At 38.0% G+C, this 17,453-nt stretch overlaps 1 protein-coding gene across 1 annotated transcript in view; it reads left to right on the top strand.

Annotated features, from left to right (window-relative positions):
- Window positions 1–13,688, top strand: part of LOC107582503 (leucine-rich repeat-containing protein C10orf11 homolog) — a 236,295-nt gene extending 222,607 nt beyond the window's left edge. Inside the window, exons 6-7 of the mRNA XM_016268381.1 lie at window positions 12,683–12,812; window positions 13,631–13,688. Coding sequence (XP_016123867.1) covers window positions 12,683–12,748 — 66 coding nt within the window. The 3' untranslated portion in view covers window positions 12,749–12,812; window positions 13,631–13,688. The remainder of the gene's footprint in view (window positions 1–12,682; window positions 12,813–13,630) is intronic.
- Window positions 13,689–17,453: the final 3,765 nt, after the last annotated feature.

Genomic DNA, 17,453 nt, shown 5'->3' with positions numbered 1-17,453 from the left:
TAGTGTATACATGGGTCTCCATGAAATCATTTCCTTGTCACATGACAACAAAATAGACTCCTGCATGTTGGCTATACCACTGAATTTGATTTGATGGAGGGAAAAATCTGGTATTATTGTACAACATAACTGCTTCTTTAAATCAAATAATAAAAGATTATGGCTTTTATAGGAGTCTTGAAAAAAAAATCTTGACATCCTCCATGGCTCCTCTCAGTATACTCAAGTGAGATATGGCGTAATGTCGATTTGTGTTAAAAAAATAAAAATAAAAAAAGTCTATACCTGAACAATGATGTTCAAGATAAAGACCTACAGTCGCACCATATGGACATATTTTCTTGGTGTGATTTTCTTCCACTTTTTATACTTGAAATGCCTTGTTCCTATGTAGAAAGTAAATTATTTCAAATGAATGAATTTTCAAAAAAGAATGAAAGCCATGCAGGACTGAAAGCACATGAGTATACATAAATGATGGCAGAATTTTTATTTTAGTGTTAGCTGTGCCTTTAAATCTTGGAATAAAACAAAACCAGAGATTTAACTACGCCTACACCAGGAATAGTTCATCCAAAAATGTTACAACTTATTTTCCAAGGAAAAAAATCAATGTCATGATTAAAAAAAATTATAATTGAAATTAATAAATAATAATAATGATCATGAAGTTTCATTGAGGTTATTCTATTTTGCCTAAATTAAATGACCTTGGCATGCCATAATGTCAAACAGAGTAAAATAACATTTATTTACCTTGACATAGTTGTTAGTGTATACATGGGTCTCCATGAAATCATTTCCTTGTCACATGACAACAAAATAGACTCCTGCATGTTGGCTATACCACTGAATTTGATTTGATGGAGGGAAAAATCTGGTATTATTGTACAACATAACTGCTTCTTTAAATCAAATAATAAAAGATTATGGCTTTTATAGGAGTCTTGGAAAAAAAAAATCTTGACATCCTCCATGGCTCCTCTCAGTATACTCAAGTGAGATATGGCGTAATGTCGATTTGTGTTAAAAAAATAAAAATAAAAAAGTCTATACCTGAACAATGATGTTCAAGATAAAGACCTACAGTCGCACCATATGGACATATTTTCTTGGTGTGATTTTCTTCCACTTTTTATACTTGAAATGCCTTGTTCCTATGTAGAAAGTAAATTATTTCAAATGAATGAATTTTCAAAAAAGAATGAAAGCCATGCAGGACTGAAAGCACATGAGTATACATAAATGATGGCAGAATTTTTATTTTAGTGTTAGCTGTGCCTTTAAGAGCTCATTCTAGGCCCTTCCCATGATCTGAGTCTGGCACTAACAGACCCAGCGAGGGCCCCCTGCCGGGGCATTTACTGCAGGCTCAGTCTTTCTTTGTTTACCCACAAAATCACTCAAAAAGCAAGTCAATGTTTGGCACGGCTCTCGGAGGAAAACTCCAAACTATTCGCTGCAGTGACGTGGGTTTCTTTTTGGCCCCCAGTTTTTTTTTTCCTCTCTCTCTTCTCACACCTCTCAGCAGAACGTCACTGAAGAATGTTTTCCTCTCGCGGTGCATCGGCACGTCGGAAGGCGAGCCTGACCCCCGCTCTCAGCCGAGTGTGTCAAAATGTTAATGAGGAGCTTGCAAAGCAGTGAGGGGTTAAATAAAGTCTTCATAAGCTGTCGGTTAACATTTATTTATTTATTTACGTGCAATGTTTTGCCACTTTCCTCAATTATATCCCCGGACAGAGCTTGTCTTGTTTTTTCGGCAGCTGTGCGGGCGGCCATTGTCTGGGCTCAGATTGCTGCTTTAGCTCGCCAGCCACCCTCATTAATCATCCCTTCAGACTATTTATAAAGCGGGAGCCGCCGCGCCATTGGCTTTTGTCATCGTGGCACCACGTTTGGTGCCGAGAGGAGGCCTAATTATTAACTGTTAAAATGACAGTCAGCCGTGCAGACTGACAGGTAGATGGAGGGGAAGGCCGCAAAACAGCAGCAAGCAACCTGACCCATTTTTTCCCTCCGAACATCCCCGCAAACAGCTTCCTCTTTTTGTCTTTCTCAGCTGTCTGCTATCTAGCGAGCAAACAGATGCCGCTGCACTCCGAGGTAGATGATAGATGGCATTATGTTTCATTTGAGCTTGATGATAGCAAGAATTGTTGGGCTTGTTTATTGTTTGACAGGTGAAAGTAAGAGCGAGTTAGTTTAGAAATGTAAATGGACTACGTCTCAAAATAGATGCATCGCTGCAATTAGCGCTTGATTCGTCTGACAGTCGCAATTTCGCTCTATTGTATAGACAGTGTCGTATTTGAGCGAGAATGGTGTCATCCTCTCTTGAGCTGCCAATAGTGTCACAATAAACTCACAACATCATTTAGACAGCACAATGACTGTCAATCAAACTACAATGACTTATCAAAAACCGCGATGGCGGCGGCGCAGGTAAACACCGGAATCGCGCCGGCTGCGTCCTGACGTTTTTAAGAAACAGAGTGGACCAATGAGTGGAAGATTGCCGGGGAACGTGAGCAGGATCTCTCCTCCGCTGGCTGACAGTCTTTGTTATTTGTCTTTTGACACCATGGCAGACAGCTATCAGGAAGAAAAGAACTCACTGCGAGCTGGTAAAAGAAAAAAAATATAATAAATAAATAAAAATAATGGGAAAAAAATTGAGAATCAGACTTTTTTCTCTCCTCCCCTCTCTCAAGCTTGAGATCCCCAAATAATGAAAGGGATCAAGTTGCTGTCACTGTCACAGAACAAACATAAACTTTTCTGGCACCTAATAAATAGGCAGCGTGGCATTGTTTTCAGAGCCAGACAGGTGTGTCTGGTACACTGCTGATACCTTCTATTATTCTGCTGGGGAAGCGTGTTTGCTTTCTTGTCATATATTGTCACACATCTCTCTCCTGAGAGGAGGGCGGCTTGAAAGATGGCCAACAGTAATTATACAGATTCCTCCTGAAGCAGCCTCGTGTTTTGTTTTGTCTCTGTTAGCAGCCAAACAGTTAACTCACAGCCGTATTTCACACGCTGTAGAGTGGAATGGACATATGTTGATCTGATTTTTCCCCCCCTGCTTTTACTTTTCCTGTAGCCTTTTAATTGGATGTTGATGGCTAGCTCATTAGCTGGTTTCTGCCACGGGGAGGAGGCCCAAGGCACGGGTTACTCATCACCTCGGCGCAGTTAAAAGCCCTGATCCCAATGCGGGTGATGACATTATTTGCACCTGAATGGCAGGTACATCAACATCTCCTTGTCAGCATCTGAAAAGGATGACAGTCGAAGCCTTTGTTCTTCCCACAGCCCACTTGGGGCTTTGACAGCCTGTTGATGGATATTATCATTCTTAATGTCAGTAAATAGTGCCATGCCAGATAGGGGATCTGTTTCCCTTCATTCTCCAGCGTTCATTTATCTTGCAGCGGTTCTGGCACATTCCGGAATGAGAGCCGGATGTGGGCGACGACTTCACATTGAGGGAATATTTATTCTGCGTTTGTGTTTCGTCTCTAGTAGGACGTGGTGACAGACTAGCAGCGTAGCCATTTTTTGTAGATTTGGGCCACGTCTGATAGACATTGTTGTCATGGTTGTTATTCGAGCTGTTTGAATAAACACCAAGAGCTAGATTTCTTCACATGATCGGCCCTTACAAAAAGGTGGTGATTGTGTCAGATGGTAATACTGTGGTAGTGTTTCCTAAGGATTTTGTAAATTGCCATTATCTTTGCCTACTTTGTTTAATTTTTGCAAACTTTTCTAACATTTTAAGTCAGACATAATAACTTTCCATCTAGTTCGCCAATTTAGCAAGGAAGTGAGTATTCGGAGTACACACACTACCGTTGAAAAGTTTGGGGACAGTTTTTTTATTTTTTTTCTTTGTGATGTTTTTTGAAAGAAGCTCACCAAGGCTGCATTTATTCATTTAATTGATCCAAAAGTAGTATTATGAAATATTTCAATTTAAAATTTCCTGTTTAAATGTAATTTATTCTCTTGATTGCAAAAGCTGAGTTTGTTAACTGATAGCTATTGTTTTTGCATTAAGCAGTTTTTTTCAAGATTTTTTGATAAACAGAAAATTGAGGAGCAGCATTTATTTGAAAGATTATTTTGTAACAATTTAAAACTAAATTTTGATTAGTTTAGTGCATCGTTGCTGAATAAAACTGTAGATTTTTACATAAAATCTCTGTCAGTGTGTATCAGTGTGCATTTAATATTCAAGCCTTACTTAAACATGCTTTTTTATTATATAACAAAATGTAAAAGAAATTGGCATTTAAACAAATATAGCACAACATTTTATGTTTACAAATACTTTACAAGCAAAAAAACTTCACTAAAAGATTTTTGTTAGGTTACAAATATTACTGTATTTCAGAAATTGTTCATAATACTGTTACTATGATGTTAGTAAATGGCATGGTATTGTTATTGTACATAAAAAAAAATAGCCTCCAAAGTAGAGCCCGACCAATATATCGTTTCGCACATTTTATTGGCCGATATGAGCCTGTCGCAGATATATCGGTATCGACGAATATGCCGCCGATATGCCACCGATATGAACATTTTTTTTTACAAAACATAAAACGCAGATAAAATGCTGTAATTACATAGTTTGTCTAGCAGAGCGCGCTCCATTGTTTGCTACTGGCAACTGGATGAAACGCTTTAAAGCTTAAGTGTATGGAATACCATTGAAACTTTAAACGGCCATATCTCCGTAGCGGCGTGGTGGATCGGCACCAAATTCGGGGGATCCCTTCAGCTCGAGGCACCCTCTCGAACGCCGAATCGAGTGTACTTCTCGAGGCCCCCTTTCAAATGAGACCACCCTCCAGCCCCTACCGATGCGCGTAGGGTGGTGTTCGAGAGGGCGCCTCGAGCTGAAGGGATCCCCCAAATTTGGTGGAGATCTGCCGCCGTGTTCGCAAGATAGTGACACCAGCCAAACACTTTCACTTCAGTAAGGAGGTCTCATGTTCAGGCAGCAGCATTCAAACATTGTCTTATTTGACCGTTAGTGCCCTGCAAAGTGGACTACACATGATATTCTGCCATGATTCCAGTTCCAAGGGAACGTACACGTTAAATTCAGTGCGCGAGACGTGAATTTATATTGTATTTATTTACAGAGGTAGGCCCTATATTATGTCACACTTCAGACTTCTCTAGTAAGTTTCGTCTGTGTGTGAAGACAGTAGCACAAATCCGTGAATGAATGTTCTGAAGTTAAATAAACTTAAACGGAATAAAGCTGAATGGAATTTAATTGAAATAAAGTTGAATAAACTTAAACTTTACTGTTAAGTGCACTGATGTCAGACTCATTTTGAATAATAAAGTTTATTGTTAAATTGTCAAATGCACTGCCTCCATTACATTTCTTTGTCACGTCATTATAAGTGTTTGGTCACCACATTTGAGTGATCATTGCAAAAAATGTGTTTATGTATATTCTGTTTATGTATACTGTATTCTATAGTCAAAAGTTTGGACACACAAATGGGAAAGTGTCCAAACTTTTGAGTTTTTTTATTTTTTTTCTTTGTGATGTTTTTTGAAAGAAGCTCACCAAGGCTGCATTTATTCATTTAATTGATCCAAAAGTAGTATTATGAAATATTTCAATTTAAAATTTCCTGTTTAAATGTAATTTATTCTCTTGATTGCAAAAGCTGAGTTTGTTAACTGATAGCTATTGTTTTTGCATTAAGCAGTTTTTTTCAAGATTTTTTGATAAACAGAAAATTGAGGAGCAGCATTTATTTGAAAGATTATTTTGTAACAATTTAAAACTAAATTTTGATTAGTTTAGTGCATCGTTGCTGAATAAAACTGTAGATTTTTACATAAAATCTCTGTCAGTGTGTATCAGTGTGCATTTAATATTCAAGCCTTACTTAAACATGCTTTTTTATTATATAACAAAATGTAAAAGAAATTGGCATTTAAACAAATATAGCACAACATTTTATGTTTACAAATACTTTACAAGCAAAAAAACTTCACTAAAAGATTTTTGTTAGGTTACAAATATTACTGTATTTCAGAAATTGTTCATAATACTGTTACTATGATGTTAGTAAATGGCATGGTATTGTTATTGTACATAAAAAAAAATAGCCTCCAAAGTAGAGCCCGACCAATATATCGTTTCGCACATTTTATTGGCCGATATGAGCCTGTCGCAGATATATCGGTATCGACGAATATGCCGCCGATATGCCACCGATATGAACATTTTTTTTATAAAACGCAAAAACGCAGATAAAATGCTGTAATTACATAGTTTGTCTAGCAGAGCGCGCTCCATTGTTTGCTACTGGCAAAACGCTTTATACATAGTTTGTCTAGCAGAGCGCGCTCCATTGTTTGCTACTGGCAACTGGATGAAACGCTTTAAAGCTTAAGTGTATGGAATACCATTGAAACTTTAAACGGCCATATCTCCGTAGCGGCGTGGTGGATCGGCACCAAATTCGGGGGATCCCTTCAGCTCGAGGCACCCTCTCGAACGCCGAATCGAGTGTACTTCTCGAGGCCCCCTTTCAAATGAGACCACCCTCCAGCCCCTACCGATGCGCGTAGGGTGGTGTTCGAGAGGGCGCCTCGAGCTGAAGGGATCCCCCAAATTTGGTGGAGATCTGCCGCCGTGTTCGCAAGATAGTGACACCAGCCAAACACTTTCACTTCAGTAAGGAGGTCTCATGTTCAGGCAGCAGCATTCAAACATTGTCTTATTTGACCGTTAGTGCCCTGCAAAGTGGACTACACATGATATTCTGCCATGATTCCAGTTCCAAGGGAACGTACACGTTAAATTCAGTGCGCGAGACGTGAATTTATATTGTATTTATTTACAGAGGTAGGCCCTATATTATGTCACACTTCAGACTTCTCTAGTAAGTTTCGTCTGTGTGTGAAGACAGTAGCACAAATCCGTGAATGAATGTTCTGAAGTTAAATAAACTTAAACGGAATAAAGCTGAATGGAATTTAATTGAAATAAAGTTGAATAAACTTAAACTTTACTGTTAAGTGCACTGATGTCAGACTCATTTTGAATAATAAAGTTTATTGTTAAATTGTCAAATGCACTGCCTCCATTACATTTCTTTGTCACGTCATTATAAGTGTTTGGTCACCACATTTGAGTGATCATTGCAAAAAATGTGTTTATGTATATTCTGTTTATGTATACTGTATTCTATAGTCAAAAGTTTGGACACACAAATGGGAAAGTGTCCAAACTTTTGACTGGTACTGTACTCTATAATATACACAAAGAATATCAGCCGATATATCGATAATTTTACTCACTGATATCGGTATCAACCCCCAAAAAACCCATATCGGTCGGGATCTACTCCAAAGTATTGCTATCAGTGGTGGATGTAAAGGGTGATCTGTTTAAGCCCACTGAAATGCTTGAATGCAGACACATTAACATCAGTCTCTATGTTTTAGGTTAAAAAAAACATTAAAATAACACAGATTAAATAAAATAACTCATGTACGTTCATCTTCCCCGCTGCTGTAACGTTAGCAGTTTTACTAAAATGCTATGCATTTAGCCCTATGTGACATCTGTTTTTATATTGTTTGTCAGCACACATAGCCTAAGGTACTATGTATCTGGATCAACTAGCCGAGTAGACAAATATAAATGTTTATTCATAACCATGCTGAAAATAAGTAAATGTTAGCTGATGCTAACTGTCTAGCTAACGAGCTTGCTGGTGCTAAATTGAGGTAATTTTTAAAAAATAAAGTCCAACTATTTTTATTCAGCCACCTAGATAGATTACATCTGAAGGAAAAAGAAAGGATGTAATGTTCAGAACATGGTAACTACAGTAATTATCAAAGTGGGAAGTGATGCCCTCTGGGGGCATTTGGCCAGGGGTGTTTTTACACCACAGACAAGGTTTGAGAAGAACAAAATCATTATGAAAATCAAATTATATTTTCCTTATTATATTCATTATTTCCTTATTGGTTATTTTGGGAAAATCCCAGGTATTTTGAGCAGTAGGATTATAAAAAAATATATGCTAATATAAAATTAAATGATAGAAGTAGCCTATATAAAACTGCTAAATAAACATTCATCTATCGGTGCTTTTTACTTAAGTACATAAAAAATCAAGTACTTATGTACTTTCACTCGAGTAAAATTGAAAACTGAGGACTTTTACTTTTACTGGAGTAATATTTTATTAATACGGATCTGTACTTTTACTCAAGTACTTGATTTGTGTACTTCGTCCACCACTGATTGCTATCATAGCTCCGTAGTCTTTTGTTGCTACTTTTTCCCTGTTGTTTCCAGAGATTTTGATCAGTTGTACATGAGCGTAGGTCAGAGAGTCGTGGGACTTGTCTAGTCTGTCTGCCTGCCATGCAAAGCGAGTCTGCTGTCTGCGGTCCGTCCTGCTGTCGTTCCCTCCCTCTCGATGTCTCTCTTCCTCCTCAACATTAAGTTGACAGAGCAGCTCATATCCTGCACAGAGATGATAGATACGTCATGTCTGTGAGAAATGTGTTTGTCTTCCGCAGGTGCTCGGGCGTCCTTTTTCTCAGAGCAGACGGTGCACATGACACTTTTCGACACTCTTCTCAGATAGTGATTTGGCATGAAGGCATTATCAAAGGGGGATCTTTCACATGCAATTATGGCAGAAAATAAAGGTGATGAAGTGTGCAGTAGAGAGGGAAGCAGCGGATCAAAAGGCTCTTGTGAGCTCTGATTAGAGTAAGAGGCCACTGCTCATCCCTGGGAATTCCACAGGTCTAGCTCGAACACCGGCGGACAAGATAATGAAGGCGTCGAGTGACACAGTCTGCTGATGAATGCATCTCATCTGACTCAGCCAGGGAAACAGACAGATTGTTTAGGGTGGAGACAGGAAGAGAAGGCTCCATTATACTGGCCCGTTTGGTTTTTGCAGTTGCAAACTTGTGAACATGACTGCACTGCTACAGTACATGTTCTTTCTTGGTGAGCTCTTTCAGGTTATCAGTGATTATTTATTGATTTCATTTTGGGGCTTTATTTTTGATGGGAAAATAAAGGTTAACTGAAAACAATTTGAGAGACAGAAGAGCCTGGAGGAAAATTGTATTGCTCATTCATAGCTCAATGGAGTTCCTTTTATACACTTTGTATGAGATTTTCTCCTAAAATTCATTTAGAGAAGAAAGACTAGACATAAATGAGACTTCTGATGAGCAAGAATACAGAGCTTTGAAATGAATGTGGATATATAGTTTAGATAAATTGGTTTTATAGGTTTTTAATGACAAATGTTTGAGTATTGCATACTGAAATCTCTGATGTTTGACTGAAGACTTCAGTATCTTGTCAAATCTACGCACAGATTAAAACATGGTTGAGATATCTTCTGAAACACTAGAGGAGACATATAATGCCACAACCATTATGTTGCAGATCTAATATTATCATTGATGAAAAACAGTATATATACTGCTATAGTTGGATCTCGTTTCATGCCAGATGATCTCAGTTCCTCACAGGGATCTTGAAGGTGAGTGTGTCTTCCTGCGGTTCCTCCAGTGATCTCCCCTGCATGCCCTCTCCTGGTTGTGCCCTGAGGCTCTTCTAACTGACAGCTGTCACTCTCCACTAGCTGTCCTCAATATAAACCTGTGCTTGCAGTGAAGACATGTGTGAATGATGGATGCTCACACAGCTCTTTTGTGCTCTGGATGAACTCAGCTGACCACATCTTTGAAGCAGATCCTGAGGTTATCTTTCACTCAAGGACATCAGGAGACACAATGAAGAAGGAGCCTAACCTCTTGTAGTCAGACTGCTGGCTGAATGCAGCTAATTCTGAACCTTATTCTAATCTATCCATCCATCAGTCTGTCTGTCCATCCACCTCTCCATCTATCCATTCATCCTTCCATCTGTCCATCCATCCGCCATTCTATCTGCCATTCTGTCCTTCGTTCCATCCATCATTCCATCCATTCATCTACTTATCTGTCAATCCATCCAACCCTCCATCTGTCAGTCCATCCATTTTTCCATCCAATGTTCTGTCTGGCTGTCCATCATTCTTTCTGTCGTTCTATCTATCGTTTTTTTTTTCATTCTGTTATTCTGTTTTCTGTCCGTTTGAACATTCAAACTTTAAGACTTTTTAAAGAATTTGTCTACTTACAGAATAAAAAAAAATTCCTGATAATTATGTCATCCAAGATATTCATGTCTTTCTTCGGTCTAAAAGAAATTAAGGTCTTTAAAGATAACATTCCAGGATTTTTCTCTAAATATGGAAAGGATCTATCTATATATAGACTTCAGTGGGACCTCTAACATGTTTAAGGTCCAAATTTTATCAATCGTTTCGCTAGATAAGACTCTCATTCCTCGGTTGGGATCATGTAGAGCCCTTTGAAGCTGCATTGAAACTGTAATTTGGACCTTCGATCCATTGGGTCCCATTGAAGTCCACTATATGGAGAAAAATCCTTGAATGTTTTCCTCAAAAACCTTAATTTCTTTTTGACTGAAGAAAGAAAGACGTGAACATCTTAGATGACATGGGGTGCATAAATTACCAGGACCTTTTTATTCTGGAAGTGAACTAAACCTTTAAAGGGGTCATATGATGTTGCTAAAAATAACATTATTTTGTGTATTTGGTGTTATGAAATGTGTTTATGCGGTTTAAGTTTCAAAAAACACATTATTTTCCACATACTGTACATTATTGTTTCTCCTATATGCCCCGCCTTTCTGAAACGTGTCGATTTTTACAAAGCTCATCGGTCTGAAAAGCAAGGTGTGCTCTGATTGGCCAGCTATCCAGTGCATTGCGATTGGCCGAATTCTTCAAGCGTGTGACGGAAATGTTACGCCCTTTACCATATTGTGATGCCCTGTCCAGCCGGAGCGACGAGACAAAAACATTAAAACCCATTATAAACGAAGCATTTGTTGCATCCAGTGGGGACATAATTATGGATTATAATGACTTATACTGTCTTCTTACGTAAACATAAAACCATGTCTGTATTTGTGATCGGAGAAACGACAAACAACAAGTGCTACTCTAAACTGCCCAAAACTCGCGTTTGAAACTTACAGTCTGTGAGTCAGAGCAGCCATCATTGTAGTCTACTCTACCAGGATCAGGAAACAGTCCTCCATAAATTGCGCTGGACACATCTGAATATTTGGGTTGAACTGTTCTGGAACAGTGTTGTAAATACAAATTAACCATTGATTTCTAGTCATGTCCTCTTTTGGAAGGCCAAAAAAAGTAATTTCGCTTTCACAACGAAACACACAGCGCCTTCACGACATGGCGGCAGCAGCAACAACAATACTACAGCAAGAATAAAAGTTACGCCTTCTTTCTTTGCGTGAACATTTGGGTGGCGTTATGCAAATCTTCCCACATAGTGACATAGGTATGTGGGGGCGTGTTAGAACGAGCCGTTTTAGGTAGGCGTGGTTGACTCTTAACTTTTATAAAGAATATCTCTTTAGATTTGAGACTTTAGTCTTTGCAACTTTACAGATCTTCTTTATGCACCAAGAACTTGTAACACACTAAAGAGAAAGGAAAAATTTTAATCGCATCATATGACCCCTTTAAACTTTTTTTCTCAGATATTTTCTCAGATATTTCAAACAAGGCCTTAAACCAACATTCAAAGTTCTTAACAGACTTTGCTTTTCTAGTTCATTACTAGTTTATTTTGTTATTATGAATTCCAATTGCAATTTCTATTCCAAAATTTAGTTCCTTTAAGCTTTTTCAAATCCAAATCCAATTCCTTCAAATCAAGCTGAAATCAGGAATTGAAATGGAATTCTCAATACTATGGTTCAGCACTAAGGCGACAATTTCAGCCAGTGCTTGCCGTTTTTTTCTTTTCTTTCTCCATTGTGCATCAGTGAGTTTGCTATTTGAAGCTAATACTAACACTTCACCTAGACGGGGACCCTCATGCCATCTTTGTGTCTACTTTAGTACACATATTGACAAAAACATCCTCTAGAGTTCCCTTGGTAGCTCTAAAGGATCGTCAGAATGCAGAGAGTGTGTTCTTGTTGAGAAGTGTGAAGATGTTCAGAAGTGTCATCCTCTTATTGTGATTGTCACATGAGAACAAGCTGTCCAACATGACCGTTCTCAGTCAACCCATGAAAGCTTCAATGAACACTATTTACACCCTGTCCCTTCTACATATTGAAGGTGAAATAAAGCGATTGCCATTTAGGTTAGCTGGCTGACAAGAAAGGAAGAAGTGATACTAATTTGATACTAGCTATTCTGAATTGAGCGTTGAAAGTAGTCATCCTTGTCAGGCTTCTTGAGAAAATTGACCATTTTTCATCATTGCAAGTTAGTTGTCAGAGCAATCCTCAGTCGTCAACAAAAACAATTTGGCTTTTTAAAGAAGGAAGCACACACTTCACAGGCACTGTAGGTGGGTGTGAGTGTATAGTGGGGTGAGATGGAGGTTAGATGTGTCACTGTTAAAGAGCATCAACCTGGCCATTACAGAATATCAGAAAATGTTTAATTGGAAAAGATTCGGCCTTTTAGAAAGCCGATTTCCCCCTCTTTGTCAGCACAACAGAGAATGCGTAATTGTGTTGTATAATCCTTAGTGGCATTGCCCTTTCATCTGGGTGAGGAGATCCGAAAGAAGGATTTGCGGGCAAGACCTCCCATAGCTGCCAAGGCTGCCTGATCTTCATGCATGCTGAAGAGATTTCTGCCTGCCTAAACCTGATTCAGGTTAGAAATCCCTCTGGGGTCAGTGGTCACCTTTCCCTGTTTTAAATTGTCGGATAGAGTAAAAATAAAAAGACACAGAGACAAAAGAGTTCACATAGAAGAAAATGGATTCCTGGCACCTTTAGATTTAATATAACAAAGTAACCGTGTAAATATGAAAGAACCAAACATCACTGAAAATGAATGGCTGCACTCTTAAAAAAATAATAGTTCTTTATTGGTATCAGTGGTTCCATGAAGAACCTTTAAAATTAATTGAACCTTTACATTGCACAAAAGGTTCTTATGGCAAAAAACATTCTTCAGATTAAAAAAAAAAGTTATTTTAAGAACTGTTCACTGAAATGTTCCAAAATGGTTCTATTGCCTTGTTACCTTCTTTTGGAACCTTTATTTGGTTCGTTTGTTACTATATATACTGCAAAAAAAAGTAATACACTTCACATTTGTCAACATAGCCTAATACGGTTGAGATTCAATTTAATGGAATCAGTGGAATTAGGATTCCCTATCTCCCAATATTGTTTGATAAATATGGGGTTTTCAATTTGATTGAACATTTTTACATCCTTGTGTGGAAGTAAAGCTGTTTATTTCCATAATACCATCATAATATATTTATTAACTGAGTAGCCATGCAGTTCAGTGCAGTTTGACTGAATAAACACTGAAAGTGTCCTCCAGCTGTAAGGAGTGTATGCTTCCTGCCACAGGCCGGCTTAGAGATAAACACTCAGCTGTCTCACACACACACAAAAACACACACAGCAAATTTCTCTCACATTTCCTCAGAGCATACATCACTTGTTTGTTCCCAGAGAGAAAGAGGAGAGTGATAGAGAGATGCGGATGAGCAGCAGGCTTGTGCTCGGGGGGGAGTTTTTTTGGCCTGCTGGCCTGTGTTTGAAGTGAGCCACAGGCCCTGTGAGCAGCCCTGATCCCTGCATGGGGAATCACACCGTTCTCTGCAGGCTCCAGGCCACTAGCAGCAACAGCAGCTGCACAACAGAAAGAGGTGAAAAAAGAGAGGCCGTAATCTTAGATGTTCTTTCCTGATGGCTAGCGCTTTGACATCTGACATCGTCAAAGACAATAGACACCCCGGTAACTGTAATACTACCTGATGGAACATAGAGAGGATTATCTGCTTTTATTATAAGTCTCGTTATTGTTTCTTCTCCTCATATTTCAGGTTCTTTTTCATTCAACATTATGATGCCTAATCGCCAAGTTGTTTGGCCTAAAAACGAATGGGTGTTTCTTCAGCTATAGCCCTTTACACCTGAAAGCACACATAATATTTTCATACTTTTTATTTTTAATTTACAGTAATTTATTCAAATGTAACCATTTTAAAGTCAAAATGATGCACAATAAAATAGTTTTTTTAATTCTTGATTTTTCTTAGTTTTTATAGATTCTATTTCTTCTAAAGCTCTTTATTGAAAATGTTGTCTCCTAAGTAACCAAGTACACAAACAATTGGAAACAATAAATGTAATTAGAAGAAAATTATGGTGGAAATGATGTAATGTATAAATTATGTATAAATCTACACATGAATCTTGAAATGACTGGATTTTAGGTTATCATCATAGTGACAATGTTTTGATTTTTAAATTTTTTTTTATAATTAAATGAAGAAGGCCAGGGTTAAAAAAAAATCCAAGAATTTCCATGAGTTTTAATGTGAACTTCATATAACAAAATAAGTGGAGTTTAAATCAAAATACTAGTCAATTAAATAAATTGAATAGTTATTCATTTTAATAAGAATATTTTAATAAACAAATTTAGTAAAAAGACCTGTTGTTGAAATACCAAAAAAGCAGGTCAGATGTCCCCATCTGTCTTTTTCTGTTTTGTCTTTTCTCCATGTGGAAGACAATATACTTTCCAGCTTTGTTTTCATCTATTACGCTTCACTGATGAAGAAGGTGGAGACAAATGACAACCAGGTGCTGTCCATCATGGTTAAGTCATGTTGTTTTACTGAACTGTCTGTGGAGTTTGACAGTTGTAATCTGTTGCTTATTCCACCGAATAGCGTGACCCCACACTCTAGTGAAGAGAGAGAGAGTTTGCCGTGTCAGTGTGAGGTCTGGTCCTGGGAAATGTTTGGGGCCAGATAAGCTTGTGCTTGACAAGAAACTCCAGATGCTTTTATATTACAAACTGTCATGTTGCAGGGGGACAGATAAAACCCAGTGATGGGACTGTGGACCCTTCTCCAGCATGAACAGACACAGCCGCGCAAGCAGATAAACCGTTTGCTGCAGATTTACTTATTGTTATTGTAGGTGGACTGTTGGTTGTGTAATTAGATCTTCATGTGCAATGTCACACCTTCTGGTTTGTGTTAATGGACTCTAAAGTAAATTACAGAGGGGTATGTGACAGTTTTGCATAGCCAGACTTTTGACCTTAGGCAAATGTGGACCACATGGCCGCCCGCTTATTCTGGCCAATAACTTGGAGAAAGAAAAAAAAACTTAAACTAGCCTTATCCATTGTTCAATCACAAGTTGTGTTTCCAACAGGGTTATTATCATTAACTAAAACAAGAAAATAAATAAATAATAATAAAAATGGCAAAAGTACATCAAAACTACTAAAACTTTACCTAAAATGAAGAAAATAAAAACTAATTCAAAATATTAACAAAAACTACAATAGTATATCTATGATGCTAACAACACTGGTTTCCGATGCTAGTTTGCTAGACGCAGCAGGAAACTCATCCAAATTATTTTGGGCCAATGCATTGTACATTGTATGACCTACTAAATCCTCTGGCTTACAGTAAATCTGACGTGTCTTGTCTTCATCTGCCCAGTTCATTTCCAGGAGCGAACACGCACAGTAAAGCCAGCTTGTAATGCTATAATTCATTATCTAAATGCAGTCACCGTCTAGACTCAACACTGATAAAAATACAAGGTAATCCACCTTGACTGTCACGCCCGCAACCAATTCATTAGTCCTCAGTGGTGAGCAGTGGGAGCTGACTCCACTCCTGTCTGAATTGGGTTTTCAATCTAAGCACTCGAGCCGTAACACGCTCTAACACACACCCATCAGGAGACTGCATATGAGCTCAGCACTCAAGCCTCAGTCATTTACACCTTCACGTGCCTTTAGTTGTGACCACCACAGAAGTGGCACCAAGAGTTGACGTGCAGGTGTTTTTTTTTGTTTGTTTTTTTTTTTATGAGGGACAAGTTTTTCCATTGACAGGCATTCAAAAGTAGCATGTATTTGGGTTGAATAAAATACAATTTATGTTTTTCACCATCTGCTGCACACAGTTTTAAAGAGTAATTGGTTACATAGCATATTCAGTTTCATTAATAATTTTGTCCACCCTTTGTAGTAGATGAGTATCAGAAGAATAATTACATAAAAAAAAACATGTGGTCACACTTTATTTTAAGGTCCAATTCCCGGTATTAACAAACCATTAATTACAACTTTTGCCTCAATAAACTCCTAATTTGGCACTTATTAATAGTTAGTAAGGTAGTTATTAAGGTATTGGGTGGGATTAGGGATGTAGAATATGGTAATGGATAATTTGTCCTTTATAAGTACTAATAAACAGCCAATATGTTATTAATAGGCATGCTAATAAGCAACTAGGTAATAGTGAGAATTGGTCCATATACTAAAGTGTTACCAAACATGTATAATTTGCGTCGAATGTAGGCTAAACTAACAGAATAATCTGCTAATGGTATGCTAAGCTAGTATGGGGGAAAAACTGAGAAATGCTTAATTTCACTTGGTTATATATAACACTGCTTTTAAAAAGTTTGAGGTTAGTAAAATTGGTAATGTTTTTAAAAAGTCTAATTCTCACTTAAAGGGGTCATATGATACTGCTAAAAAGAACATTATTTGGTGTAATGAAATTAGTTTATGTGGTTTAAGGTTCAAAAAACACATTATTTTCCACATACTGTACATTATTGTTTCTCCTCTATGCCCCGCCTGTCTGAAACGCGTCGATTTTTACAAAGCTCATCGTTCTGAAAAATCGACGTGTGCTCTGATTGGCCAGCTATCCAGTGCGTTGTAATTGGCCGAATTCCTCCCTACCAACGTCCCTTACCATATTGTGATGCCTGCGGCAACCACATGTGACGACCCCGGGCCGGACTCCGCTTCGTGAAAAGTGAAAAGTGAAAGCCGATCCGGTGATCCACAGCGCGAAGTAGAAGTATTTCCTCAGCGACCAGCACGGATCAGCTCCAGGCGTGACGAAGCAGATATCGTCTAACTAAAACAAGAAAATAAATAAATAATAATAAAAATGGCAAAAGTACATCAAAACTACTAAAACTTTACCTAAAATGAAGAAAATAAAAACTAATTCAAAATATTAACAAAAACTACAATAGTATATCTATGATGCTAACAACACTGGTTTCCGATGCTAGTTTGCTAGACGCAGCAGGAAACTCATCCAAATTATTTTGGGCCAATGCATTGTACATTGTATGACCTACTAAATCCTCTGGCTTACAGTAAATCTGACGTGTCTTGTCTTCGTCTGCCCAGTTCATTTCCAGGAGTGAATACGCACAGTAAAGCCAGCTTGTAATGCTATAATTCATTATCTAAATGCAGTCACCGTCTAGA

The sequence above is a fragment of the Sinocyclocheilus grahami genome, unplaced genomic scaffold (genome assembly GCF_001515645.1).
Source record: "Sinocyclocheilus grahami isolate Dianchi unplaced genomic scaffold, SAMN03320097.WGS_v1.1 scaffold45.1, whole genome shotgun sequence".
Classification (NCBI taxonomy): Eukaryota; Metazoa; Chordata; class Actinopteri; order Cypriniformes; family Cyprinidae; genus Sinocyclocheilus; species Sinocyclocheilus grahami.
Note: the sequence above shows the minus strand (reverse complement) of the source record. Positions and strands in the feature narration are given on the sequence as shown.